Here is a 24,191-nt window from a genome sequence, read left to right as displayed (position 1 = left end):
TCCATGTCATAAAGGCTTAGTCATGTCTCTTGACCAAGCAATGAGCTGGTGCCCTGACAATATACATGCCAGAGGAAACAAAAGAAAGCAATAGACTGTGGCTGAGAAACTGTAGTTGTCCATCTTATCTCAGGGCAGACCTTGTGACTGAAGGTCTCCTGATCATGAGCAAAGTCTCCCAATCTCCACACCAGGGTTCACCCCTACTTCTTGATTGTCAGCTGAAGCCTGGCCGAAACATGCTTTGAGATCTGATCTGATCCTGATCACCTATACTTGAGTCATAGACACTTTGAGTAGGTAGCCAAAGTTGCCGAAAGGTGGCTACTTGTCTTTGATCTGTTGAAAGCCTTGCTGAGGCCCATGACCAAAGCCTGCGAAGAGTCGAACATGATTGATAGGCTGGTCCAAAAGGTGTCTGAACCCCGACCCCCTATGCCTTAGGCCCCAAAGTCCTTTGGGTGTCCTAGCAACTTGACAAAGGGGTCAAAACTCTAGTCAACATAACCAACAGTCTTGAGCAAATGTGTGACTTGAGTGTTCAGTCCTTGTGAAAGGTGAATGATCACTGATTGCCTTGCCATCTATCCCAGATGGGGAGAGAGGCCTGTCAGAAGGGGCTTCTCATATCCAATAGCCTCAACTGAGGGGTCAAATGTGTCAAAATGGTGATATTTGGGCTGAATCAGAGTTTGCATAGGAGTTTGCAGAGGTCATACCCTGATAGGCCTGACTGCTGGGTGCCTGACGAAGCCCTGGAGCTGATGCCATGGCAAGTTCATCTCTTGGCATGACCATGATGCTGACTGTGGTCACATTAATCTCATCATTGTACATCCTCCTCTTTCCTAGAACTGCGACAGAGGTCTCTAACATACATTTGTGCATGGAAGATGATATAATGAAGGGTGTGGCTCCGTCAGTCCCAGCCAAACTTTATCAATGTCCTGGCGTTACTGACCTCTGTGTGCCTCATCTGCCAGTGTGTGTCACCCTCTCACTGGCATGAATGGTGCATGTGCCCTTTTGTCAACATTGATACAGCCAATCATGGGCATGACCTCATGCAAGTAGGGTGGAGAGCTCAAGAACAGACTGCTCTTCATTCTGACAACCCCTGTTTGGAAAGGATGGATAGGCATGTTTCTTATGTGCAAGTTAATTTTCCTCCCCCATCAAATCACAACAATTTCCAGATGATCAACCTGGCAATTGTATCCTTCTGACCCCATTTTGTAATGTGATCTCGACACGGGAGCAGTCTTGCCCCACTTGACCCTGATGGTGACCCCAGGACCATTATCTCTTCCTTCCACATTGACCCCTCTAAGACTCAGCTCCAGCAAAGCACTGTGATGCTTGCAGTCAGTCATACTGCTCATGCCAAGTCCAATCCTTCTCTTGTCCTCTCCCCAACATGCATCATCTCCTCTCTCAGCACATCATCCTGCACCAGCACCTCCTCACCCTCCACCAACAAAGCTGCCCAGACCACACTCCCTCCCATGGCCAAGACAGCCATCCTCCCACCCACATACACCCAGATGAGCACTAACAACCCTGTGAGAGCCATCCCAAACACTTTGAGGAACAGCGCTATGGGCATAGGGGTGCACAAGGCAGAGAGTGCAAAGGTGAGGTGCATATGTACACCAAGAGGGGAAGTGAGTCCCCACCTGTTGCAAGTCAGCTCATGATCTACAAGGGGTATTGTGTTAAGCTGAGAATAGAGAAAGGTGACCAGACCTGGAGGATGAACAGGAAGAGCAGAGAATGGGGAGAGCAAGGGAAGAAGACACACACCATCCCAACAAAAACTCTAACTTCCTCCTGCTCAGCACAGCATCCACAAATGTCATGCCCACCAACCCGACCCAGAGCCACAAAGCCCCAGAGCAAGCACCTGCCAATCACACCAACCACATACACAACATCTGCCATGATGCTCACACCAAGGATGCTGTTCAGTGGGATGCTGGATGGGCCAAGAGAGGTGGAAGGAGGGAGGAGGACTTGCTGTGCCAGCTCCCTGAGCATGATGAGCACTAGCCTGCTCTGCCCTATGGGACCAAGGGGCAGGACAACAGAGCAGATGACATTGTGAGGAGGAGTACTGTGCAGCACCAGACTGAGCATTGTACTCTACACCTCCCAATGAGGTGTCAGGAGAAGGTCCGCTGGAGGGGGAGTCAACAGTGGTGGCCTGTATGTTGGAGTAGGTAGTAATAGACAAAATCTGACCTAATTGAATTGTGGCCTCCTAAGGTAGAGCCACTCTAATGCCAATCCGAAGGGTCTTGTGTGAGTTCAGAGACCTGTTGCAGCAGTCCAAAGGGAGTCCAAATGAGGAATCAAAGGGGAATGAGCCATGTGAGGTGAATGAGGGTGGCTTCCAAATGTTGAGCAGTCAAATCAAGGCTCAGATCAGTCTAAGAGGGAGCTAGAGCAAGGAGTGACTTTAAGGTAAAGCAGTAGTATTAGTTGTAAGTTAAGAAATCACCTGTCTTGAATGAGTGAGGTATGGTGTAAGTGAGAGAGGAGTCTGAGAGTCCCTATCTGAAGTACCTGAATCCGCCTATATACATTTCGAGTGGTTTGGACCTTCAGACTACTACTAATCTATATCTAATCTACATTACCTAATGCTATGTCTAGGGTCCACTTCTTGCTTCCAATAGTCCGGTCCGGCTGAGTTTGAGGTGTCATTTGAAGAGGCTTTTGAAGGTTGGATTTGAGCTCGAAACTCAAATGTGCAGCACAGTGTGTATGCTGCAAGCACAAGCATTGCAATGGGGAACCCCAGGCTGAGTGAGGTGTAGGATGCAAAGAGCATGAGCTGGGTGTGCACAGGTTGGGTGGGTGCGAGGGCCATGCCTAGCTGTGTGCTGAGGGTGGAGGCAATGATGGGTGCGATGAAGGGTGGCAGAGAGCTGGTCAAGCATCTGGCGATGCTTGCCAGACCTGTGCAGGACATTAGTTGAGGTATTTGCAGAGGAGAGGGAGAGCAGGGCACATGATATGCATCATCCCCACACACACCAGGGCACTAGCAGCCAGGTCCACCCAGAATGCCACCCACAGAAAGGTCAACAGTCCAGGACCACCATATCCCATTTTGACCAACAGAGTTGTAGCAGCATCAATGGCAGTGGTGAATCCCATTGGGATTGTGCCAAGGTAGAGTGACTCCTGGGCATGTCAGAGCATGGGCCAGAATAGGCTGGGGTAGATGACATAGTGGGTGATGATGAGTGTCAAGAAGAGCAGGAGGTGGATGCAGTTCAGCCCTAGGAGGATGAGGGAGGGCCAGTAGAGAGGGCAGTGGAGAGGCCATAGGGGAGTTGATGGAAGACAATGGGGAGGGCGGCATTGCCTGCTAAGTGTGAGCAGAGAACAGAGACTGAGAGAGTGGGTGCACCCATTGTCTCTGCAAACCAGCTGGGAGTAAAGTGTCATATTCACTCCCTCAATGACTTGCATTCCCTCTTTGCCCTGCCCTCTCATCTGGCTGGCAAGTGGATGTGGCCAGCCCAAGATGTACATTGGCCCTGAGTCATCAAACAACTGCCAAATTGGTGTGTGCCCCAGTCGAGGATATGCTGAGAAACCTTTGACCATGTCAGTAACCTGTAACCTGAGTGGTGCGCTGCACTGACAATGCAGAATTTTGCTGATTGGCTGACCATGCAGCGAAAGACAAGAGAACAGATTGCCACACTGAAGAAGCACCCCACTTTTGGGGATCAATATCCTGACGGAGGCATTTCATCAATATTTTAGGTCAGCAAACAGTCGCTCTGGCAAATCCCTCCCATGCTAATCAACAATCACAAAGAACAAGCTAAAACATCGGCAAGATGATCCCATCCACATCTAATTCTCCTCCTTGTTATCACATCGTTACGTAGTCAAGTGTGAAAACTTTTACATCGGCGATTAGGGCATTGGTGCACCCTGAGTGGCCGTGACTGCTGTGACAAGCAAGATTTTGGCGCGCGTGCGAGTCACGCTTCGAGGACACTTTCAATGGACGACCAACTAGAAGCACCCTCTTCACTCGCGCCTAATATTCCCAAATCAACACCTGGAGAAGGCGAAGATGAGCTCTCATCAGGGGAGGACGATGCCCCCAACTGGCTACAGCTCGTCCAGCCCTTAAAGGCAAAGAAACAGGTCATCCCTCAAAGGGGGGATAAAGAGTTTGAGCCTAATGAGGCAGGAGAGACGAAGTTGCAGAGTTTTGCACTTGAGAGAGCGAGGGGGGCGATGCTAGAGGCTTTGAGTGCGGAGAGGGGGAGCTCGAGGTGCGTTTGATACTTGCGTGTGCAGGGGTGAAGGCTGACTCCGAGTAGCAAGAACCTTACGCATATGCTGTGGCACCCGTCTATTTGTAGGGCCGAAGTACCGCAGACTAAAGGGAATCTTTTGACTACTATGGGACACTTCCTTACCGTACCCTCGGGGGTGACTGGGAAGATGGGAAAACAGCTGATGTTGCTCCCTGAGGAAGCGCTGTACCTCGTCGAGCGAGGGTCTGGGTACTGCTGGAGAGCTTATGCGAAAAACATACGAGATGAGGCTGGGGTGCAGTCGGATGAGGGCGACGAATGGTCCAGGTGGGAAAAGCTTGGTTCGCCAATGAGCGTACAGCAAGCGTACGCAGAGATGCTAGGGAAGGATACCATGACACTGGAGAAATACCAGGTGCGATCTATACCACTTCCTCACACTCTGCTTGTATCAGCACTGACTGTAGGACAGGTGTATGCGTACCTTCGCCGCTTGGGATACACCGTCGTCCGCGCGCAGCCCCCGTTGAACACAATGCTCTTTCCCCGTCCTCGGCCTCTCCCAGCCCCACCGTTCTTCTCCCACCTCTGGTCAGGCCTATCCCATTGGACTGCGGGCTGGACGAGGTGGTGGGTAGCGTGGAGGAGGAACTGGTGGAGCCCGTTAAGGACCGGTTGGAGGACCACGTATCGTCTGTCGCCCTTCCTGGCTGTACCAGAAACCCACTGAATGTCTTGTATAGACGACATATTCGTTTCCCTCCGTCTCATCCCCTCCGGCCACCAGCTGCCCTTGTATATCAAATCCCATCCTCCAGCCGGCTCACAGGCTGGTGGCACTCTCCCACCTGGCATTAACGACCTCTCCTCCACACCCCCATCGGCATACGAGATCTTTTACCACGTCTGGCGCCCCTCTACAGCGTGGAAGAAGACCTCCGTCCCACCCGCAGACTTTGAGCTTGTTGTGGTCGAGTACGTTCCCCTCCCTTCCCTTGTGTCACAACTGATGTTTTGGATGATAGTGCGAGGACAACGCGACTGCCGACGCTCGCTGACCTTACGCGGCTGTTTGGCGAGCTCCCAGTCCAGCCGCCACCACAACCCCGTCGACGGGCTCCCCCTGCACCCACTTCATCCACCGCATCCAACTCAAAGTCTACACCCAAGCCCCCAGCCCCACCTCTACCGCCCACGCTCTTCTCCCGTCTCTCCCAGCTTCTCGGCCTCCTTCCCAAGACCCCACCCAACCCCAAGCCCAGAGTCCAGCCTTTCCCCGCACTGAAAGCGGGCCGGAAGAGCGTCATTATCGCTGCTGTCGATGGGGGGAACGTGAGCTTTGTAAAGTTTGGAGAGGGGGTGTTCGAGGACTATCCTATGGCTTGAGTTTAATTTGTTGGTCGAATTCTATGTTACGTTTCGTACAATGATGAACATGATGCCAGGTAAATACTATACAACATGCTGGGTATAGTGCAATAAAACAATCGTACACATCCAGACTAGATCTACCTGTGATCCCTCCTCCCTACGTCAACCTCCCGCTCCTCCCTTCTTTCGCGATCCCAATACCTCCTCTCCCTCTCCCTATCTCTCTCCCACTCCACCTCCCTATCTCTTTCCCTCTCCCGATCCCACCGTTCCACCCTCTCCCTTCTCTCCCTCTTCGCAGCCTCAACTTCGCGCATCGCTTCCACATTGAAGACGTCCCCATACCCTGCCCGGGGCGTACTAGCCACGCTGGAAGGATAAGAACCAGCAGCAGCCTCGCGTCTCTTGCGCTGCAAAAGCGCTTCAGCGCGCTGTCGTTCTCCCGCCTCTCGAGCTAAACGGGCCGCGACCGCGGGATCCGATGACAGTGACAGTACCCCTCCCGTCCCGGTCGAGCTAGACGAATGCAACTTCCTGCCTCCTGTCCAGCTCTTCCCCCTCTCCCTCTCCCGCTTCGCCAGCTCCTGCTCCACCCCTCGCATAGGGTCCCTACTCGCTTTGGAACTCAAATCCTTAGCCCTTCTCTCCTCCCTCTCCCTCTCCCCCTCTCGGTCCTTCGCGCTCCGCAGGTGTTCGTCAACGTACCACGGTTTGAGGTCCAACTTGGAGGGAGCGAGAGCAACACCTTCCTCTTCTGTTGATTTCTTTTTGTCGATCGGGTGCCGTTTGGCTTGTTCTCGAACAAGGGCTTCGGCGGTGTGAGCCGCTGCGGCAGCTTCGAGCGGCGCGAAGAGGTTTATATGCCCTTCCTGTGTAACAAGGGAGTCGGGAACACTAGCAGCATTCTCTGCAGCCGGTTGCGGCACATCAAATTCATCCTGCTCCTTCATCCGTTTCTGTTTCTGTTTGGCCCCAGCTCTCTCTCTCAGCAAGTCGATCCTCGCCTCTGCATCAGCCATGCGCATCCTCCCTTCTTCCTTTTCCTCTTTCAACCGCGCTTCTTCCTCATCTTTTCGTACTCGCTCGATGTTGTCCCTCCTGTAGGGGTGGTATGACTTGTGGTGTGCGATGTTCAGTTTGGCCATGGTTGTGTTGTGTGAACTTGGGAAACGGAATGAGGGTTGTGGTTAGTGTAATCCAGTGGCGGTGCTGATGACTAGATCATGAAATATATTTTTTCGGTTTGATTCATGAACTCATATGAGAAATGTTGTTTGATGTAACAGGCCCATCAATACATGGCAAATTTGCAGGTTGCTCAGCCTGCAGAATTATAAGCAGTAGACTGAAAATAATGTTCTCCGCACGGAACTAAGTCGTCCCTAACTCCGACGCATGGCGTCCACCTCGACTGGTACATGCCCTCCTTGAAATAGTTGCCGGTGTGTTCGGCTGGTCTATGAGTGGACATGAAAGATGATAGGAAAAAAACCCTGGTCTTTGGGGCAGTTTCCTCTTCTGCGTGACTTGATCGGACGGACTTTTCTACCTTCCTTTACATGAAATTGCTCCGTACGACAACAATACACTGGTTTGAAGTCGTTGCCTTACCGAAGATCGGTCTGACGTGCGGATATGAAATAGATTGATACAGGAACCACGTACAGCCAATCATCTTCACAGAAGGAGTCCAGAAGCAAAAGTGATCAAATCGACGTCGCATACAACCATTTCTGCCTAAGCAGCCTCAACCTCAGGTTTGATGTTCTCCCGCCCAACCCGCTTCTTCGGCGTTTCTCTCTCCCTCAAACGCCTAGGGCTATCTTCTCCCAGTTTATGCCCATATAGCACGGTCTGCTCTATCTCTTCCAAGCGGTCCTCCAAGGTCCGCCGTGCGCGTTGCAGAGCGCCTCGTTCTGCTTCTGCTTCGTCTAGCACTGCTCTCAGCTCTCGGATCTGCGATAATTGACTGACAATCTGCGTCTGTTGATCTGTTTGCTGCCGCACCGAGGCGTCGTACCGTTCAGTGAGGTTGGCGATCTTCGCTTCCAGCCGCTCCTTGTCTGTCTTCCACGCGCTGTTATTGGACACCTCGTCGTCGTACCGCAGTTTGAGGGTATCTTGCTCCGCTCGCAGTTTGCGACCTTCTTCTCTCAGACGAGTCATAGCATCTCGCTGAGTCTGGAGCTCCTTGTTAAGCTGTGCGACTTCGGCTAAACACATTATCAGAGTGCAAACAGCGGGGCAGGGCCGGATCCATTTACCTTGATGTTTCTTTCGGATCTGGTCAGCGAGCAGATCCTTCCCTGTGAGGTCCTTCTGATGCTGCTCCTTGACGTCCTGCATTTCTTCCGCTAGGCGCTGTCGGAAAATCTTCATGTCGGACGCTTGCCGAGAATCAGCATCAAGCCTAGCCTTCAGGTCCCGAATCTCCTGTTCGGCAGCGAGGAATCTCTCTTCTGCAACTCTGCGCTCGCTTTGTGCTAGAGCAAGCGCTTTCTCTTTTGCTCGGATTTCCTGTCTCTCGCGCTCTGTCTGGAACGTGAGGTCCTCCGCATCACCCACGAGACGCTGTTTTGCCCTCTCGAGCGAGCGGACATAAAGCTGCAAATTCTGCATTTCGATCTGCGCTTCAGAAAGTTGTCGATCCGTGACACGTTTGGCCTCCTCGAGAACATGAACATGTTCAATGATAGTGATGTCCTGCTTTGAACGCACTTGTCCAAGTTCCTGATCCCGAGCGGCGATGTCTGCCTTGGCTTGTTTCAGTTCCTTCTCAAGTGCAGAATAGCGATCCTTGAACTTGTTCGATTCCTTTTCTCGGGACAGGTTGCTCTGTTCAAGCTGCTCTCGTTTGGCGATCTCAGCAGCTAACTGCTTCCGAGTTGACTCCATTTGACGAGCCCAACTGGCTTTCTCCCGCTCAATCTGTAGGACGGCATCCTCAAAGTCCTGATGCTTAGCATGTGCGGTGGCAAGCTGCCGTTCAAGACTCTATAACATTGTGAGGCACAGTCTATATCCAAGAGATGGCTCACGCACCTCCTTTGCCTTCTGTAATGAGGCGAGTTGACCATCGGAATCGATATGTTTGGTGCGCAAGGATTGTAATTCGGATTCTGCCGCCCGCTTCTGCTTCTCTGCCTGGATGACAGCAAGTTCAGCCTCTCGTAAGTTCTGAGAGTGAGCTTTCGTTTGCTGTTGCATTTCCTGAGAGGCCTTCGTTGCCGCAACTTGCTCTCGCTTGGCTGCGTCGAGGTCAACCCGCAACTTGTTCTGATCCTCCAATGCCCGTCGTCGAACTTCGCTCATCTCGGACTGGAGTTTGCTGACTTGAGCGCGGAGCTCAGAGCGCTCTTGCTCCTTGCTTCGCTCGACCTCGGTACGTTTGTCGTCCTCCGATGTTTTAGCATCCATCAGTTTTCGGAGCTCGTCCAACTCAGCTTGTAGCTTGGCCCGTAATCGCGCATCTTTCTTGCTATCATCCTTTTGTGCGTCGAGTTGCTTGCGGATTGTCTCCAGTTGCCCCTTCAATTCGGCAACTTCCTTTAGGGATGATTCATGTTGCCGTTCCGAATGTGCCAGCTCAGATGCCAACACTTCCATCTCTGCATCCTTCTTCTTGATGAGAGTTTCGTAGTCTGCGACAGTCCGCGTAAGGTTCGAAAGGTTCTCCTTAGCCTGTCTGGCCTCTTTCTCCAGCGTATCGGCCTTCGCTTTGCCAGCATCCCTGATTAAGAGCATTCAAGCTGGATCCAGATAATATAGGGCATGACTTACCGGGTCTGAATCTCAGCGGCCAGCTTTTTCGCCATCTCCGTAGCTGCCGTCTCCATGCGCTCCTTTAAGCGGACCACATCTTCCTCTTTCTCGCGAAGTTTGTTCTTCAGTTCTTCGACTGACTTCTCCAGCTCATCTCTTCGCTTCTCGAGGCTTGTCCACTCTGTTGACCGTTTGCGGACATCTTCCACTAAGCCACTCTCTTTCTTCCTCCATTCTCGCTGTTGCTCTTCGTACGCAGCAAGACGGATCTTAGCATCTTCATGAGCTAAAGACAGACTTTCGAGGTTATCCTCCGATGTCTTCTTCGCCGCGACCATCCGAGCTAACTCAGCTTCTACCGTCTCGAGGTCGATCTGAAGGGCGGCGACATCATCTTCGAGTTCGGCTTCCCTAGCCTTTGAACGAGCTAACTGCTGGTGCTTGTCGAGACCCAGTTGCCGCTCACTCTCCAGCTCTTCCTCGACTTTCCTCTTCTCAGCATGAAGCTGAAGTCTCGCGGTCTCGACTGCAGCCTTCTCCCGTTTCTCCCTGTCTGCTTTCTCACGAATTGCAGCCAATTCAGCGTCCTTCTTCCGCAGCTCCTCGTCGTTTCGAGTTGCAGCCAGTAGTGGTCGGACCTTGGTATATAACTGCCACCAAGGCCATTCTCGAAGTTGGATGTATACTCGGGCATTGCGCTGAATCGTGCGAATGGCATTGGCACGATTCAAGATCTTGCGCATCTGTCGTCTGGCAGTGGACATTCGCGCAGCCGCTTGGAACCGCGAGAAGATATCAAACAGATGGGCATCGCGCTTCTCTTCCAGCTCTGCAAGGACACCAGCCTTGAAGAACACCTTCGACATGCCGATCTTGTATGCCACAGGATCCAGCTCTAGGGCATCGATCATTCTGGTGGAGGCCTTGCGGCCGTCCATGTATCCTCGAGGGATGACACCAGGTGTGAGGACTTCGTACCGCTGCCTGAATTCTGCGAAGGGAAGCCTGTTGGGATAGCCAAGACGGGCAATCCGGATGCCTTCAAGCACACCGTTGCACCGAAGCTGATCTAGGACAAGGGGGATATCGAGTTTTCCGGGCTTCTTGAGAGCATTGGGGACGATACACCTGACAAAGTGTGGTTGCGTCGCCTGCAGCTGTGTCATAAGCTGTGAGAGCTGCTCCTTGTGTCGTTGTCCAACAGTGCGGAATGCACCCTTCTTCACTCGTTTCTTGACAACGGACGTAACAGCCGGGTCTTCAGCATATTCCGCAAACAGGGTAGCGATGAACTTTTCGCTTGAAGTAGCCAGCACCCGAGTGAGGTTATCGTTCAGTGGGTCCTTGTTCTTCTCCAGCCATCCGTCGGTACGGTACTCGACCTTGCCAGCATAATGCTGGATGACAAAGCCCTGTTCAAACCGGGTTGGTGCGTATTTCTCCGATCCTGGATGCCCGGTTTCACACCACAGCGCATGTAGCTTGCTGGTAAAGGTACCATCCGTCGCCTTAGGCATAATACATTCCTCATCGAGGCAGGTGAGGATACCGATAGGGTCGCGGGATTCGATGAGGTCGATTGTGGGTTGAAGGTCGAGGCCGAAGTTGACAAAGTCCCATTCGATCGACTCGCGCGAGTACTCTTCTTGCTCTAAGACGAACATGTGGTGGTTGAAGAACTGCTGGAGCTTCTCGTTCGTGTAGTTGATGCATAGCTGTTCAAATGAGTTGGCTAGTTAAAAGGTCAGAGTACGTGCAGGTGTGCAGGCGAATGCTCACTTTCAAAGATCTCAAACCCGGCAATATCCAACACACCTATGAACGTGCTCTTCGCGCTCGGCCGATCGAGTGCCCTGTTGATCCTCTCGACCAGACTCCCGAAACATCTCTCGTAGAGTGTCTTGCTCAGACTTGCAAGCTCATCCCTCACCTGATCAGCCGTGCGCTGCTGCGTGACCCATTCCCTGCCGGCCTTCGTCCGTGGTCGCAGGACAGCTTTCTGGAATTCTTGGGAGGGGAGACCTAGGAGATGACATATCTTCTCCAGGAGAGGCTGGGATTCCGGGGTGAATGCTGTCTGCTCCACAGAGCGGGATTGGATCATAGTGAGGTTGCCGAGGTGCAAAATGGCAGCGACGATCCGAAAGAGGTCGAGTTGCTCACTGTTCGTGAATCCAACAATGTCCAGTGCCGTCTATCTCCAGATCAACAACTACATATCACCCCCAGCTGGAAACACACCTTAAGCTGCCTCCATTCCTCTCGATCATCCACCCCATCCACGAAAGTCCGCCCCTTGTTTAAATACTCATAATGCTCCGGACCTCCCTCCAGCAAGAGCGTTTCCCGCAGAGCATCGCCTCCCTCCAACAGCTGGTAAAAGACGTGGAACGACCGCTCGCCCTCGTGCCGGAAAGTGACACGGGATTTTTCCAGGAGATACCAGTCGATCTCCGCCCCCGAGATAGATGAATCGGAGGAGAAGGATATGCGGACGAATTTGCCCTGTATGCAACCAGGCGTCAGTCCCGACGTATTTGGCAGGGTGGGGAGAACGTACGAAACGCGAGGAGTTGTTATTCCTCAACGTCTGAGCATTACCGAACGCCTCGAGAATGGGGTTAGCCTGCAAGATCTGCCTCTCCAGCAAACCGAGTCTTCCACTCCTCGACGGTCTTGGCTGATGTCCCTTCACCCCACTGGGTCTTCCCCCGCTGCCCGACGCGGTAGGAAAGGCAATAGAAGCAATTGAAGAGTTGGAAGAGTGCGAGCGGGGTAGAGGTGACCCCTGCCCTGGGCCTGGGGTGGAGGTGGTGCGGTTGTGTGTTGGTGTTGAGGGTGAGGGATAGGATTCGGAAGCGATAGAAGCAAGGTATTGGATGACTTTCTTTGTGTTTTCTGTTTTTCCAGCGCCAGATTCTCCGCTACATTATCCTCGATGAGCACATTGTATACATGAAGGGAAAGGGACGGACGTGATGAGCACACTCTGACATTCGCGTTCCTCGTTCATGTGCACCCATGCACGCTCCGCGATCGCAAATATGTGCGGTGCGACCTCGTCCCGCCGCCTATGGCGGTACTGGTCAATGATCGCGTCGGTATAAAGCGGGAGGGTCTGATAAGGGTTAATAGCGACGAGGAAGAGGCCGGAGTATGTCTGCGGGGGGTAAGCTCGCGCATGGGACAGGGGGGGAGGCACACACATAGATGGCGTTCGAACCATATCGCAGGCGAAGGTTGTGTACCACCGAAGCTTCATTAAGGTATGTAAGGTCGGCAATATCGTCTACCCTGTCGAACTTTGGTGGGTTCATCTTCGATAGCATGTATAATGGAAGCGTGCGGTGCTGTCATGTTCGTCAGTTAGAGATCAACGCCGAGTATGAATGAGACTAGGGAAAGGCGAGGACATCTCAGTAATCTTTAGTGATTAAAACCTCACAGTCCTAGGAAGTCAGCGGTTGAAGACAAGTTCATCATCTTCCACACCAGCGAACTCCAACATCCATTATAACAAGAAACGGCACACACCTCTCCCCCAGCAGCAAGCACGACCTGTCCCATCTCCTCCCCTTGTTCTTCCTTAACCACCCACCCCGCCAGATACCCCTCGCGCTCATCTGGCACCCATACCCATTTCTTCTCGTTGAACTCTGCTGTGCGGGCTGCTTCTTCGTGCGAGGCACGGACAGGGACAGGCATGGCCTCTCAGGTACGTTGAATGATGTTGATGTCTATTTCTTAATCGAGTTCAATGATTCCAAGTCGAAGTATAGGCTAAGAGTATCCAAGTAATGAGAAAGAGAGATAAACAGCCAAAGGACTGCAGGCTAGCAGTGTTCAACCAGTCGATGTTCGGCCCCTTGCGTGCCAGCGCGTCGCGTCCGCGTCCGTGTCACGCCGCTCCTTTGGTTCCGGTACCTTTAGGGGCACGTGATCCGGTGGGTGGTAGAGGAGTGAAGATTGCAACTAACTGACTAAGGAGGAAATGGGAAGCAACGATGCAAAGTACGAATTCCAGACGGATTACGGTCGTCTTGGTCATGTGTTTTTATATATTAACATGGACTAGTACTTACTACCCGCCCACGCAAACATTTCACAGCCCTTCTAAGTGGGAACATGAAGCCACACCGAGTTCATTGCACTACAGCAGGCAAATACCTATCTTCAATACATACCCCCTCCCACTTCCACCGACCCCTCTGCCTACCCTACGCAAAGTCCATAGCCCTTCCACAGAGCTCATAAATAAATACATACGCCTCTTTCCGTCCCCTCCCCTCCCCCCCAAGCTCCCCGGTCGCAGCCCGTTCTCGTCACAAACTGGTCGTGCAAGATCATACATACATAATACATCCCAGCCCCTACTAGTACTGCTAGAGTCCGAGTGGCTTGTGTAGCTTCTTGTAGGGATGGGGCATTAGGGGTGTTAAATACGTCAAACGTGATTGGAGTGTCGCGCGATAGACGCCGAAGTGTGATGTTGATGATCATGCGCGAGCGCCGGTGCGAGGTTGAGGGACACATATAGGGAGGACAGGGATGGTCGAAAGGGAGGGCAGCGACAGAACGAGAGAGGGTCAACGCATTCAAGAGGTTCGGTGATCCTCTTGAATGCGGCAGACACCCTCTCAGCGGATCAAACGCTCGCGGGAGGGCTAACAGGCACGCTTCCCCACCCCTTTCCCAACTCCAGCCCCAGCCCTTCCCAATCCCCTACCTCCCGCATCAGGTCCCCCTCTTCCTCCCATCCCCAGCCCTGTATCACCTCCCCTTGTTCATCCAGCACTCCCCAAGCCGGATAGAGGGGGGCTAGCAACCCCGTTGGATCTTCCGGTTCCGGTGAATCCCTCAGGAGCAGGATCGGCCCTCGATCTTGGACGACCAAGAGACGGAAAAGAGCGCTGAACTTCGGATTGGGAGAGGTGCCCGAGGTGAAGCTGTCCCCCTCTTTCAAACCTCGGGCGTGCCAGGACGTGCCGTCATAACCCAAGCACAAGTCCCCTCCGGCAGGGCCGCTCATATATCGCGCGTACTTGGAGCACTGTACGACTTCGGAGACGAGGTGCTTTCCCTGTAACCCAGGCTCGGAGAGAAGAGATTTGAGCTGCGTCTTTTGGGGGATTGAGAGTGTTCTAGAGTCGAGGGTGACAAGGACGGCTCCTCGATCGGAGAGGAACGAGACGTGCCCTTTCCTTTTGAATTTCTGGATCTGGGCATCGGGTCTGTGCACGAGCAAAACATCAGCACAGGTCCATCAGAGAAGGGCATTGGGAGGCGTACACACGACAGTCCTTCCCATAAGCAAGTGCCCGCGCGTTCTTGCTTATCGTCCAGCTCTCCTTCTCCACTTCTCCCTCTACGACCTCGGGCTGCTTGATCCCCCACCGCCTTGCGATCCCTTCGTCGTAGATGTTCCCTTCTCGCTTAAAAGCGCCTGTTTCGGGGGAGAGAAACCCGTAGTCTCCGCATTGGACTTGAGAGGAAGGGGCAGAGGGGTAGAAGGGTGACCATTGGAGCCTTGACCCGGTGAATATCAGGTCGGCGTATTTGCGTAGTGCGTGCGGAGGGAGGGACATCTTTGCTTGAGTGGTGATGCCGTTACAGAACAAAGGTGGGGAAAATCCTGCGACGGGGAAAGGAGAGTAATACTCGGTTAGCTGCTGCTGCTGGCAAGATATGCCTCGCTGCGTGGGTGAGAAGAACAAAGTTGACGGATGAATGTCGGAAGTCGTAACTGTTCCGATCAATGATGGACCTTGGCGTGCAGTACGTGCTGGAAACGGGCCCCGTGGATTGATGCGGGATTTCCGGAGCTAATAATTCTGTTGCGGATTTGATGCGATGATTTAAGGATTTTTGGTGGATTTTCGATGTGAGAAGATAGGGATAGAAGTGTGTTGCGCAGGTGAGGAGGGTTGCTGGAAGACAGTAGGAAGAGTCCCACGCAGAGGATGCTTCTGTATGCTTCGTAGCAGGAAAGGAAGAGGCGTTACCTAAGTGAGCGATTCGCTGTTATTTCAGTGAAAATTCCACGAGTGCCCTCTCCGCGCTGGAAGCCTAAGTGTAATAGACATGTGTGCTGCCGAATGGACGGTGTTAATGACAATAATTCAATAATTGAAGTTATCCCTTTGTACACGTCATGTGTCCTGCCGTCATCATTCGGCGTCTCCCTCCCCGCCCTCTCATCTGTACATGTGGCACTGCTCGGTCAACAGGCACGGGCTGAATAATACCTTCTGTAAACCATATAATCCTTCTTTTTCCTCCCCTCCCCGACTGAATACCTCCCTCCTCCAACACGGGTCAGCCCCTACCGGCGCTCTACAACCTCCGATTCAAAGGGACGACGATGGGACTGCAAGCGTAAGACACCGGCAAGCGTATCAATGGCCTCCACCAAGCACATATCGACGGCGAGCGAGAGAGGGCGCAGGCCGACGGCCTGCGCACCACCGCCCTCCCCTCACTCTGCGACAGGTGAATATATCCTCCACGCGGCGCCCTGGGAATAGCCTCCCCACTCCGAAGTTGCGCCTATTGATGTAAACCGGAAACCGATGTTCGAAACACAGAACATACAAACGAAACGTATGCTAAAGATACGTCCGATACACGGAAGGCAAGCAAAGCAAAGCATTCAGGAGCGATTTCAGGAGTCTGAGGTAAGCTCACCTAAATGCACGAAACAGCAGCGATACAGCTTCGTCTGATACACACCTTTGAAAGCGACAGCCACTTCACATTGAACAATAACATAGAACAATGGGATAGAACTAGGATACCGGCTACCAGGCAACCGGTTGATCCTGCATCTCCTGATTATTTCAAACTGGCTCTCAGCCCCTTCTCGGCCTGCGCGTCAGCCTTGATCGAAGCGACCGATCTCCCCGATGTGTAGGATTTACGTATAATTCCAACTCAACATTTTCCGCTTCCGGGAAAAAAAAAATCAATTCCGACCATCCCAGAACTGTAGAATGTAAGAAGTAGATAATTTGCAACCAATATTCTTGGAGAAACCCGCTCGGTCAGGGACAAAAGAACCCGCTCTTAGAAGTTGCTTACGAACTCCGAGACTCCCGGCCGACAATGCGCACAACTTCGACGGGGTTAAGTGGTTCTTGTCTGCAAGGTATCCAGTCAGCATCACTGAGTTTTGGAAGCGTGACCCCGAGTTGGCACCGAGTTGGCCGAGAAGATGGGTTGACGTGGATGACTCAGCCGTCCTGAGTAATCACTTGGTCGGCGCTAAGCCGAAAAGCCGAATGTGGAGAGGACCAGCAGCGAACGTTGGCTCTGGGATTGCCGGGAAGGTAAGTTGAGACATCCTGTTGTGAAACATTGCAACTGAAAAGTTGACTTTATAGCTCCTTTCCTGCCTGTATTGACACCGACCAGCGCGTTGTCTTCTCAGATACAGTTGATGACACTTATAAGGGGCACCTCCGTATCGTATGTTCGGTGTGTGATCGGTTTCAGTACCTTAGATTCAACCCGTCGACGGCTTACAGGTGGATATCGTGCATTCCCGGGTAGCACAGGAGGTGTGCAGAAATGGCATCGGTACATCATCTCCCATGCGAGTAAAATTGTTCAATCGCCTACTCTCCAGCAGGTAGCAAGGGGCAGACTATTGGTTTGACTAAATCGAGTTGGAAGTCCAAGTCTGGGTATACACGTTTCGCCAGATCTGACCCATCTCGATGCTGCCAGCAAGGGCGTCTTCTACATTAGAATGCTGTGGCGCTCAACCGGAGTGAGAGATGTATGGTCCACATGCCTCTCGCTGGGTTCTAGAAAGGAGACCCTAAGGTATCGGCATGAGCGGAGAAATCAATACAAGGCTGGCGCACCTTACAAGCACATATGGTCATTCGGATTGATTGTTCGCAAGTTCTCGCATTGGCAAGCTATCCGTGCCACCTGCCGTCTCTAGGTCAAGAATGTTAAGACCTGTGAAGAGCCAGGAATAGTGATGGCATATCTGTCGGGCAGATTGTTGTTCTTCGTTCCTGAAGGAGGTTACAGCTTCCAGGTTCCCTAACGTGAGTTAACATGTGTGTGGCCAGGAAATGAAATCCCGCGGCCCCACAGACTCGCACGAGCAAGTTTGTTCGGGCCTACGGTTGGTCATCTATGAAGGGGATGACTCGGCTAGTTCACCCGATGTGCACCAGAACGAGGACGACAGATTTTTGCCCACAGCTGAGATGCACGACCACTTGAATAACGTTCTTCCTTCCCGGAGAGGCATAGACTTGTACAGTATCAGTGGCACCTAGCAGCTACCGTTTCCGGGTAAAGATATTTCTAGTGAGAAGAAGAACAGGGGAGTCCATTGTAAGTTCCGGGCAATCTCCGCAGGGCTGGAAAGCTAAGTGCTCTGAGATTGACAGGAAAAGAGCGGAAGAAACGGATAAAGAGCGGTGATACGCTGAGCTTCGGGTGGATCGCATGACCCACGGCTCTAGAATTCGTCAGTTTACTGCAGGCGCACAAACGTGTTGCCTTGCTGTCCAGAATACGCGCCGTATGGGCTAAATGCAGCTGAAATCCAGGGTGGTACGCGTCCTCTTGGAACCGAACGGAAATGCTGTGGGCGAAGAATTAGCCATGATGATGGGACGGATTTGACAGTAGTGTGGATATTTTGTTCTCTCGACAATAATGCGTTGTGGGCCACGCTGGGGCCATTTGAGCACATGTGCAATTCCGAGAGAGATGAGAACACCAACGACGAAGCGCCAGTAAATCCGTTAGTTAGGCGCTCATCAGGGACGGGACCTTTTCTATCAACTGTACAGTTTCTCAGTAGCTGTGGACACCCTTGTCGGAAGCACTTTTTGTAGGAGGGAAGGCTCCACACCCTAGTTGTCGTCGCTGCCCCTACCCCCCTGCTCATCGACGATACCTATCAAAATGGTGCGTAGACGCCATCAGCCAATACTGAATAATGGAACTGATTGTGACGGCCAGCCCAAGGAGATCCGCGACATCAAGGTGTTCCTCGTTCACGCTCACAGAAAAGATGCGAAGTGTGCGTGGCCTGCCCTATGTGTTCTCGACACAGTATGCTGACCTCAATGGCAGCTATCCACATCAAGAAAACCGTATCTCGGCACGTTTCCCTCAAGCCGAAGACAAAGTTCAAGCTGCGGTGTTCACGGTTCCTGTACACGCTCGTGCTGGACGACCCGGAGCGAGCGGACAAGCTAGCTGCAAGCTTCCCCCCTGGTCTGCTATCTGCGTTCCCTTAAATCTGAACCTGAACTGATCGATATTGCAGGACTTGAGGTGAAGAAGGTGGAGCCGACGGTTGCTAAGAAGAAGTAGACGATGTCGTAGTCGTTTGTCATCTTCTGTTCGCAGGAGTGGGGGGGATGAGGCACATTGAGTAAGGGCTGGGCGGTGGGAGACTTCCATGTCATCTATCTACGAGTATGGCTCTTATGGATCATGTTTGCAATCCTTCCGCGTGATGTGCTAATGGTACAGTGCGGTTGTTGATCCCTCGTACGCTTCACGTTGAGTGCTTATCCTCAACTCGCACCCTGGGTGCGCTGCTGTTAGCTGAAGCTGCAACGTGCGCGTATAAATTGAGTGGTGCTGTGATACAATCTCGGTCAAACTCTTACAAGATCGACCATGCGGAACTTCATGCTGAACTACATACTCTCGACTTGCTGTCTTTCTCTTGCCTTCCAGTGGGAGAGTGCGACGCGTAGAATTTCGGGGTCGCGAAGGATATCCGCCAAGTTCTTCGCACTACCGTATTCTGTTTGTAGTGCGAGCAGCTCAGTGACCTTCTTGCGTGTTTCGATCCGATTGAAGTCTGGATACTGTTACTGAAAACAGACGAGGATCCAAGGGTGAGTGTACACATATCTCACAGTTGAGACGACTTACATGGTAGCGGGTCTCTACGGTTTTTCGTTCTGCCGCCCGCTTCGTTATGCGAGCGACTTTGGCCGCATTCTCTTTGGTGAATGGCAGCACCCTCCGATGTCTCCAGTCCTCATCGCCAACAGACTGGCCCTCGTGCCACGGCACAACGAAAGGAAGTTTTGTCAAGAATGCCTGGAGAGTACTCACACAAGGCTCGATCCAGTCCAATGAGTGTGTCACATCCTCGGCTATCGTGATCTCCTGCTCCCGGTCTGCCATTATCTGTGGGCTGTAGAAAGTGGTTTCGGGCGTCGCCTTCAGATGGTTTGGTACGTAAACAGAGGCTGAAGCCTTTCGTTTTGAAAGATCGCTGGAATCATCGGCAATGTCAATGTGAGCTGGTAGCATGAGTGTGGCGCTTTGAGAATACGCGGAGCGCTCAAACTCCGCAAGGTATATCGGATAGAGGAGAGGAAAGAAGAAAACCTACCCCATCAGTTGAATTGAACAGACCTAGAGACAGGGACACAACGAACCTGGGATATCTTAGTTTTCCAAGAGACATATAAGTTGAACTCGGCGCCGGAAACATGCTCCCACTCCGTCGATGGTTCAAGTTTCGGAATTCGGAAAGGAGAAATAGAAAAAGGAAGAGCGATGACAGGGTCTCCCCACTTCGTTCGCAAAAGTGACTGGCTGAATGGCACCGGCCAGAGCTTTTTGGGCAGATTGGGGAGAAACAGACGACACAGTGGCTCTCGTGAGTGACCTGGTAACAGTCTGAATGACCCGATTAGTCGGGGCACGCATGAGCAGAAAGCGCCAACCTACACTCGTACATATGCATCAACCTCTTCCCGTTCACCTTGAGAAAATTCCTCTTCTGTCCCAATGCTCATTTTCAATCGTAATGCCGCCCAAGTGTACCACGTCGGTAGATAAAACGCACGAACTGTCCGCAACTTGAAAGTCCAGTCATTCACGAAACAATTATCGCCAGAAGTTATTTCCATATTTTCTCGAAGGGATTTGAATGCGTTGTCCACAGTGTTAAGACGCTCTTCAGCAGCGATTTGAATCACCTCACGAGCCATCGACAGCGAAGTTTGGAACGGCAGCGCATAGACCTTCGAGTCATACGACGGACCTTCGGAGCCCAGCGACGAATACCAGCGGTATGGAGCCGTAAAGATACGACAGGGATAATACATCAATATTCGCGGGCGCATGTCGACGAAGCTATTCCTGTTGGTACAAGCGGAGCTGTTGACGGTCTCGGAGAAAGGAGCGAGAAAGACAAAACGCCAGGAAAGCGCGACGCGCATGTTTGCGGTCCCTGTGACTCAACAGTAGCGAGAAGCCCGCAAAGCCGGTCATCGTTCAAGTCATTTTGTTTGGTCTTTGTGTCATCACGACATATTACAAGGTGGAAATAGCGACGATACTGCTATACACTAATCATAGTTTTCCTGCCTTGCGGTCCTTCTCTTCATCCTCCTCCGCTGCCCTTTCCACCGCCTCCAAATCCAGGCGATCGAGTGCTCCACCTCCGTTACGGAGCTTGTCAATGAACTTAGACACTATCTTCACTTTGCGGTCCACTTCTTCGTCAGACAAGTGATTGCGTTCTTCCTATAGGTCAAGGATGAGCAGGGTAAATGACAAGGGACAGGTTGCATACCCGGAAGATGCTCCTCAATGTTTGCCTTTGCTGTGCCCGTGTGACCTCTACCTTGCGGTCGTTCCAGTCCGCCTCATTGTATGACACGATCCTGCTGTCCTCCCACATGGCGTCGTCCACGCCACCAATGAGGGACCAGTCAACACGCTTGAGCCTTGCCTCCTTCATGACATCGATGAGTTTCGTGGCGAGTGAGTTCAGCTGCATGGGCGAATTTGGTGTCTCGTGCATTACGCTGAACGTGATGCCGATGTTGGAGTTTTGGTCGGTGTTCTCCGAGTAATATTCGGCGGTGGCAGGTGGGTCATTAAGCGAACGAGGGCCGTACACGCTCTTTCGAACTTGCTCTAGCCCTGTAAAATCCTTCCACTTACCACCCATCTCTGTCTCTGTCCATGCAGGGAGAATCGCCGTAGCAGACTGGGAAGTCCGCGGCAGGCGGAGTTCGCCGATATACACAGGTTTAAGCAAAGGAAGAAGGGAGAGCTTCTCACGATCAGCGTGTGAGCTATACGACGACAACATACGTACCGCATCCGTGTTTACATCCGGCATCATGGTGATACCAAGATCTCGAAACTCGGGGGCACTTTCCGGCAGGTCCTTGCACATTTCCAGCATCTTCAAGGGGGAGACGGTGAACGGAATAGCCCGAACCTCTTCGCCCCATCGCGTAGTAAGCATAGATGGTGAGTACGATTGTGGCTGGCTGTTGTGTTCCCATGGCTCAGACAACCAAAGACTCGAAAGCGGCTTGAAACCATGACCAGGAATGGTGCTGAGAGTCCTTGTGAGCGACACAGGATTGCTTGCAGCAACACATCACGCACGCATCAATGAGGCCAAATACCCTTTGTTCTACTTCTCCTCGCTCTCGTAGCATGAACTTGACGCTGACAGAACTAGTGACGAGCCAGGTAGGCACATACATCGGGCTGATCTTCTCAACCCTCCATGTGAACTCTTCCAACATGCTCGGCAAGGTGGATAATGACTGTTTGATCATATTTCCAATTCCGCGCCCTTGGTCTTCGAATATGCCTTTCTTCTTCATGAATCCAAGGACCTCATCCATGTCGGGCACATCTTGCCACGCTGCCATTGCGTAGGCCGTCAAGAGTCCTTTGGCGCTTTCGGGATCGACCCTGAATGGGAGAGCGGATACCTTCGAGTGGTATGACCTCCCGTTATCCGTGCTTGTCGTCGCGTACCGTCGTCGGACATTGTTGCGGGCAACGAGCAGGGACTGTATTCGACGATACATGAGGGCAGAGATGTTTCCTAAACGCGCTCGAGGTGAAGAGCATGAACGGTGTGGCCTCTAAGTCTTATGTCCGTCGGGCCCTGACCGATTTAACACCGATGACCGGAATTGTGCCTGCAAACTCTTGGTAACTGAGGAATCGAGCGGCTGCAAGCAGAACTATTATCAATTTATGAAGTCCAGTCTCTATACAAGTCTAGCCAGTTAGAACAGGCGAACGGACCATCCCGCCACACTACTTTTTCTCCTGCGACCTCTGATAAGAGCTGATGCTACCCAGGACGCTGTCTCCAAGCGAACGATACTTCATCCCTAGGATATTGGCACACTTCGTCAGGTCGGGAATGTCGTACTTGTCATCTCCAGGTATGCGCTCTGCAAGGACGCCAGGGACGTCACGCTTAATCAACTCTTCACGGAGATCTTGCCACTTGAAAGCGCCTGATCATTTCATCAGCTTACTACTCCTGGACTGGTCCGGAAGTGCCCACCTCCTGTGATGAAGATCCTCTCGCCACCAGCTTTCGGCTTCTGCAGACTGAGCACATGGGCAGTCGCGGCGTCCCGCACGTCAATCCAGAACCCAGCATGGCCATCCGCAAGATTCTCCGCCTTCTCGAGGAAAGCGTTCCTGTACGCCAGGCTGGTGGAAAAGTTAGGTTCGTCCTGCAGGATGGGGTTAAAGATCTGGTTAACATCAGTCAGATGGGAAGGAACAAGGGGTATGTATCTGGCGTACACAAGGAGGCGCAAGAGTGACCAAGTCCCAGTTCAGATCCGGTTTGTGCGCATTATAGAAGTTCCAGGCTGTCCGCTCCGCGTCGGTCTTGGCTGCCAGGTAGTACATAGCACCCGGGAGTCCCTGGGGGTTCTCCTTCACCAATTTGGTCGCGTTATTGTTCCACACCGTCTGTTCATGCTTGTCAGCCTTCTTGGGTCGAAGGAAATGATATCGAGGTACTTCATCATAAGTGAAACCAGGCTCATGAGGTTCCATCATTGCGACAAACGAAGAAGTCATAACAACACGCTTGACCGTAGGGCTGCTCCGGAGGCTGTTGAAGATGGATTCTGCGCCCTTCACAGCGGGTACGTAAATCTCTAGCTCAGAAGTCAGTGCAATCTCACAGTGATGGTAATCTCAATGCCCACCTTCGTACGTACCATCAAGGTTATCCGAAACTGGAGATGCAGCGTGCACAACGGCATCGACACCTTTGACAGCTTCGTTAAACGCGCCTGTCTTCGTTATATCCTCCACGATGGTGTAATCGATGTGGCTTCCATAGGCCGAAAACTTGTTCTTGATCCATTCACCCTTAGAGACGGAACGGACCGTGCCACGGACGGTGTAACCACCCTCCAGCAGCTGCTTGACGATGTACAGGCCGAGGAATCCGTTGGCGCCTAGGAGGGACGATCAATGATAATTCGTCTCCGATTTCTTCCCAGGACGTACCAGTGACGAGAACTGTAGCGGGAGCTTGGACAGAGACCATTATCGTTTTAAGTTATGTGTTTAAGGCTGGGCTTTTGAGTCGGCTTAGAATCTTTAGTTTCGTTGGGATGTCGGAAAGAGCCAGCTCTCCAAGGTCATTTTATAGGAAAGAGCAAGGGAGACCCATAGGGCGTTGCTCGTTCCATCTCAATGAAGAGGACAAGAGATGACAAAGAATAACTTTACAATGGCGACGTGGTAAAGTTCCAAAGAGAGGATCGCAAACAACTCAAAGATGGGTTTGTCAGCGGATGCTGTGTTTCAGGGTCCAAAGACGTCATAGGTTTTGTCAGCCAAAATTGTTGGTTGCAGCCAATAGTAATCATTGAACCGACGGTCAAGCAGCTTATCCTCAATTTCGGAGATAATACATACCGGAATAATTTTGGGACTTGAGATTTCTTCTGGATGGTTCAGTGGACCTCAATT

General features: G+C 52.2%; 10 protein-coding genes across 10 annotated transcripts; 2 read left to right on the top strand and 8 right to left on the bottom strand.

The window, feature by feature from the left end:
* Positions 1-1,378: 1,378 nt before the first annotated feature.
* DACRYDRAFT_109858 (uncharacterized protein) lies at positions 1,379-2,037 on the bottom strand (the record flags this gene model as incomplete). Its single annotated transcript, XM_040768956.1, has 2 exons — positions 1,379-1,676; positions 1,928-2,037. 2 exons carry the CDS (start codon positions 2,035-2,037, stop codon positions 1,379-1,381), a joined length of 408 nt encoding a protein of 135 aa, XP_040626651.1.
* Positions 2,038-4,026: 1,989 nt separating this feature from the next.
* On the top strand, positions 4,027-5,675 carry DACRYDRAFT_82203 (uncharacterized protein; the record flags this gene model as incomplete). Its single annotated transcript, XM_040776556.1, has 5 exons — positions 4,027-4,304; positions 4,353-4,704; positions 4,762-4,981; positions 5,033-5,264; positions 5,315-5,675. 5 exons carry the CDS (start codon positions 4,027-4,029, stop codon positions 5,673-5,675), a joined length of 1,443 nt encoding a protein of 480 aa, XP_040626650.1.
* A 122-nt stretch (positions 5,676-5,797) lies between these two features.
* DACRYDRAFT_55399 (uncharacterized protein) lies at positions 5,798-6,805 on the bottom strand (the record flags this gene model as incomplete). Its single annotated transcript, XM_040775323.1, has 1 exon — positions 5,798-6,805. The coding sequence occupies one exon, from the start codon at positions 6,803-6,805 to the stop codon at positions 5,798-5,800; it is 1,008 nt and encodes a 335-aa protein (XP_040626649.1).
* A 1,934-nt stretch (positions 6,806-8,739) lies between these two features.
* Positions 8,740-9,084, bottom strand: DACRYDRAFT_23764 (uncharacterized protein; the record flags this gene model as incomplete). Its single annotated transcript, XM_040773380.1, has 1 exon — positions 8,740-9,084. A coding segment is annotated over exon 1 (338 nt), but the record flags the coding sequence as incomplete, so codon positions are not given.
* A 4,839-nt stretch (positions 9,085-13,923) lies between these two features.
* On the bottom strand, positions 13,924-15,019 carry DACRYDRAFT_117921 (uncharacterized protein). The gene is made up of 2 exons (XM_040770492.1): positions 14,712-15,019; positions 13,924-14,653 (listed from the first exon to the last, which is right to left on the bottom strand). The coding sequence occupies exons 1-2, from the start codon at positions 15,005-15,007 to the stop codon at positions 14,068-14,070; spliced, it is 882 nt and encodes a 293-aa protein (XP_040626647.1). The 5' UTR covers positions 15,008-15,019; the 3' UTR covers positions 13,924-14,067.
* Positions 15,020-18,307: 3,288 nt separating this feature from the next.
* On the top strand, positions 18,308-18,943 carry DACRYDRAFT_23762 (ribosomal protein L38e). Its single transcript, XM_040773379.1, has 4 exons — positions 18,308-18,356; positions 18,411-18,471; positions 18,525-18,668; positions 18,721-18,943. Exons 1-4 carry the CDS (start codon positions 18,354-18,356, stop codon positions 18,765-18,767), a joined length of 255 nt encoding a protein of 84 aa, XP_040626646.1. The 5' UTR covers positions 18,308-18,353; the 3' UTR covers positions 18,768-18,943.
* A 196-nt stretch (positions 18,944-19,139) lies between these two features.
* DACRYDRAFT_23761 (uncharacterized protein) lies at positions 19,140-19,755 on the bottom strand (the record flags this gene model as incomplete). The annotated part of the gene is made up of 2 exons (XM_040773378.1): positions 19,337-19,755; positions 19,140-19,279 (listed from the first exon to the last, which is right to left on the bottom strand). A coding segment is annotated over exon 1 (262 nt), but the record flags the coding sequence as incomplete, so codon positions are not given.
* A 20-nt stretch (positions 19,756-19,775) lies between these two features.
* DACRYDRAFT_23760 (uncharacterized protein) lies at positions 19,776-20,580 on the bottom strand (the record flags this gene model as incomplete). The annotated part of the gene is made up of 3 exons (XM_040773377.1): positions 20,151-20,580; positions 19,858-20,099; positions 19,776-19,808 (listed from the first exon to the last, which is right to left on the bottom strand). Coding segments are annotated over exons 1-2 (620 nt in total), but the record flags the coding sequence as incomplete, so codon positions are not given.
* A 126-nt stretch (positions 20,581-20,706) lies between these two features.
* Positions 20,707-22,281, bottom strand: DACRYDRAFT_23759 (uncharacterized protein). Its single transcript, XM_040773376.1, has 4 exons — positions 21,831-22,281; positions 21,532-21,778; positions 21,001-21,486; positions 20,707-20,951 (listed from the first exon to the last, which is right to left on the bottom strand). The coding sequence occupies exons 1-4, from the start codon at positions 22,262-22,264 to the stop codon at positions 20,778-20,780; spliced, it is 1,341 nt and encodes a 446-aa protein (XP_040626643.1). The 5' UTR covers positions 22,265-22,281; the 3' UTR covers positions 20,707-20,777.
* Positions 22,282-22,499: 218 nt separating this feature from the next.
* Positions 22,500-23,763, bottom strand: DACRYDRAFT_109850 (NADP-binding protein; the record flags this gene model as incomplete). The annotated part of the gene is made up of 6 exons (XM_040768955.1): positions 22,500-22,705; positions 22,756-22,951; positions 23,004-23,174; positions 23,226-23,365; positions 23,417-23,671; positions 23,724-23,763. 6 exons carry the CDS (start codon positions 23,761-23,763, stop codon positions 22,500-22,502), a joined length of 1,008 nt encoding a protein of 335 aa, XP_040626642.1.
* Between the last annotated feature and the right edge of the window lie 428 nt (positions 23,764-24,191).

Source organism: Dacryopinax primogenitus (genome assembly GCF_000292625.1).
Source record: "Dacryopinax primogenitus strain DJM-731 SS1 chromosome Unknown DACRYscaffold_15, whole genome shotgun sequence".
In the NCBI taxonomy this organism is placed as follows: Eukaryota; Fungi; Basidiomycota; class Dacrymycetes; order Dacrymycetales; family Dacrymycetaceae; genus Dacryopinax; species Dacryopinax primogenitus.
This window is presented reverse-complemented; position numbering and strand designations above follow the sequence as displayed.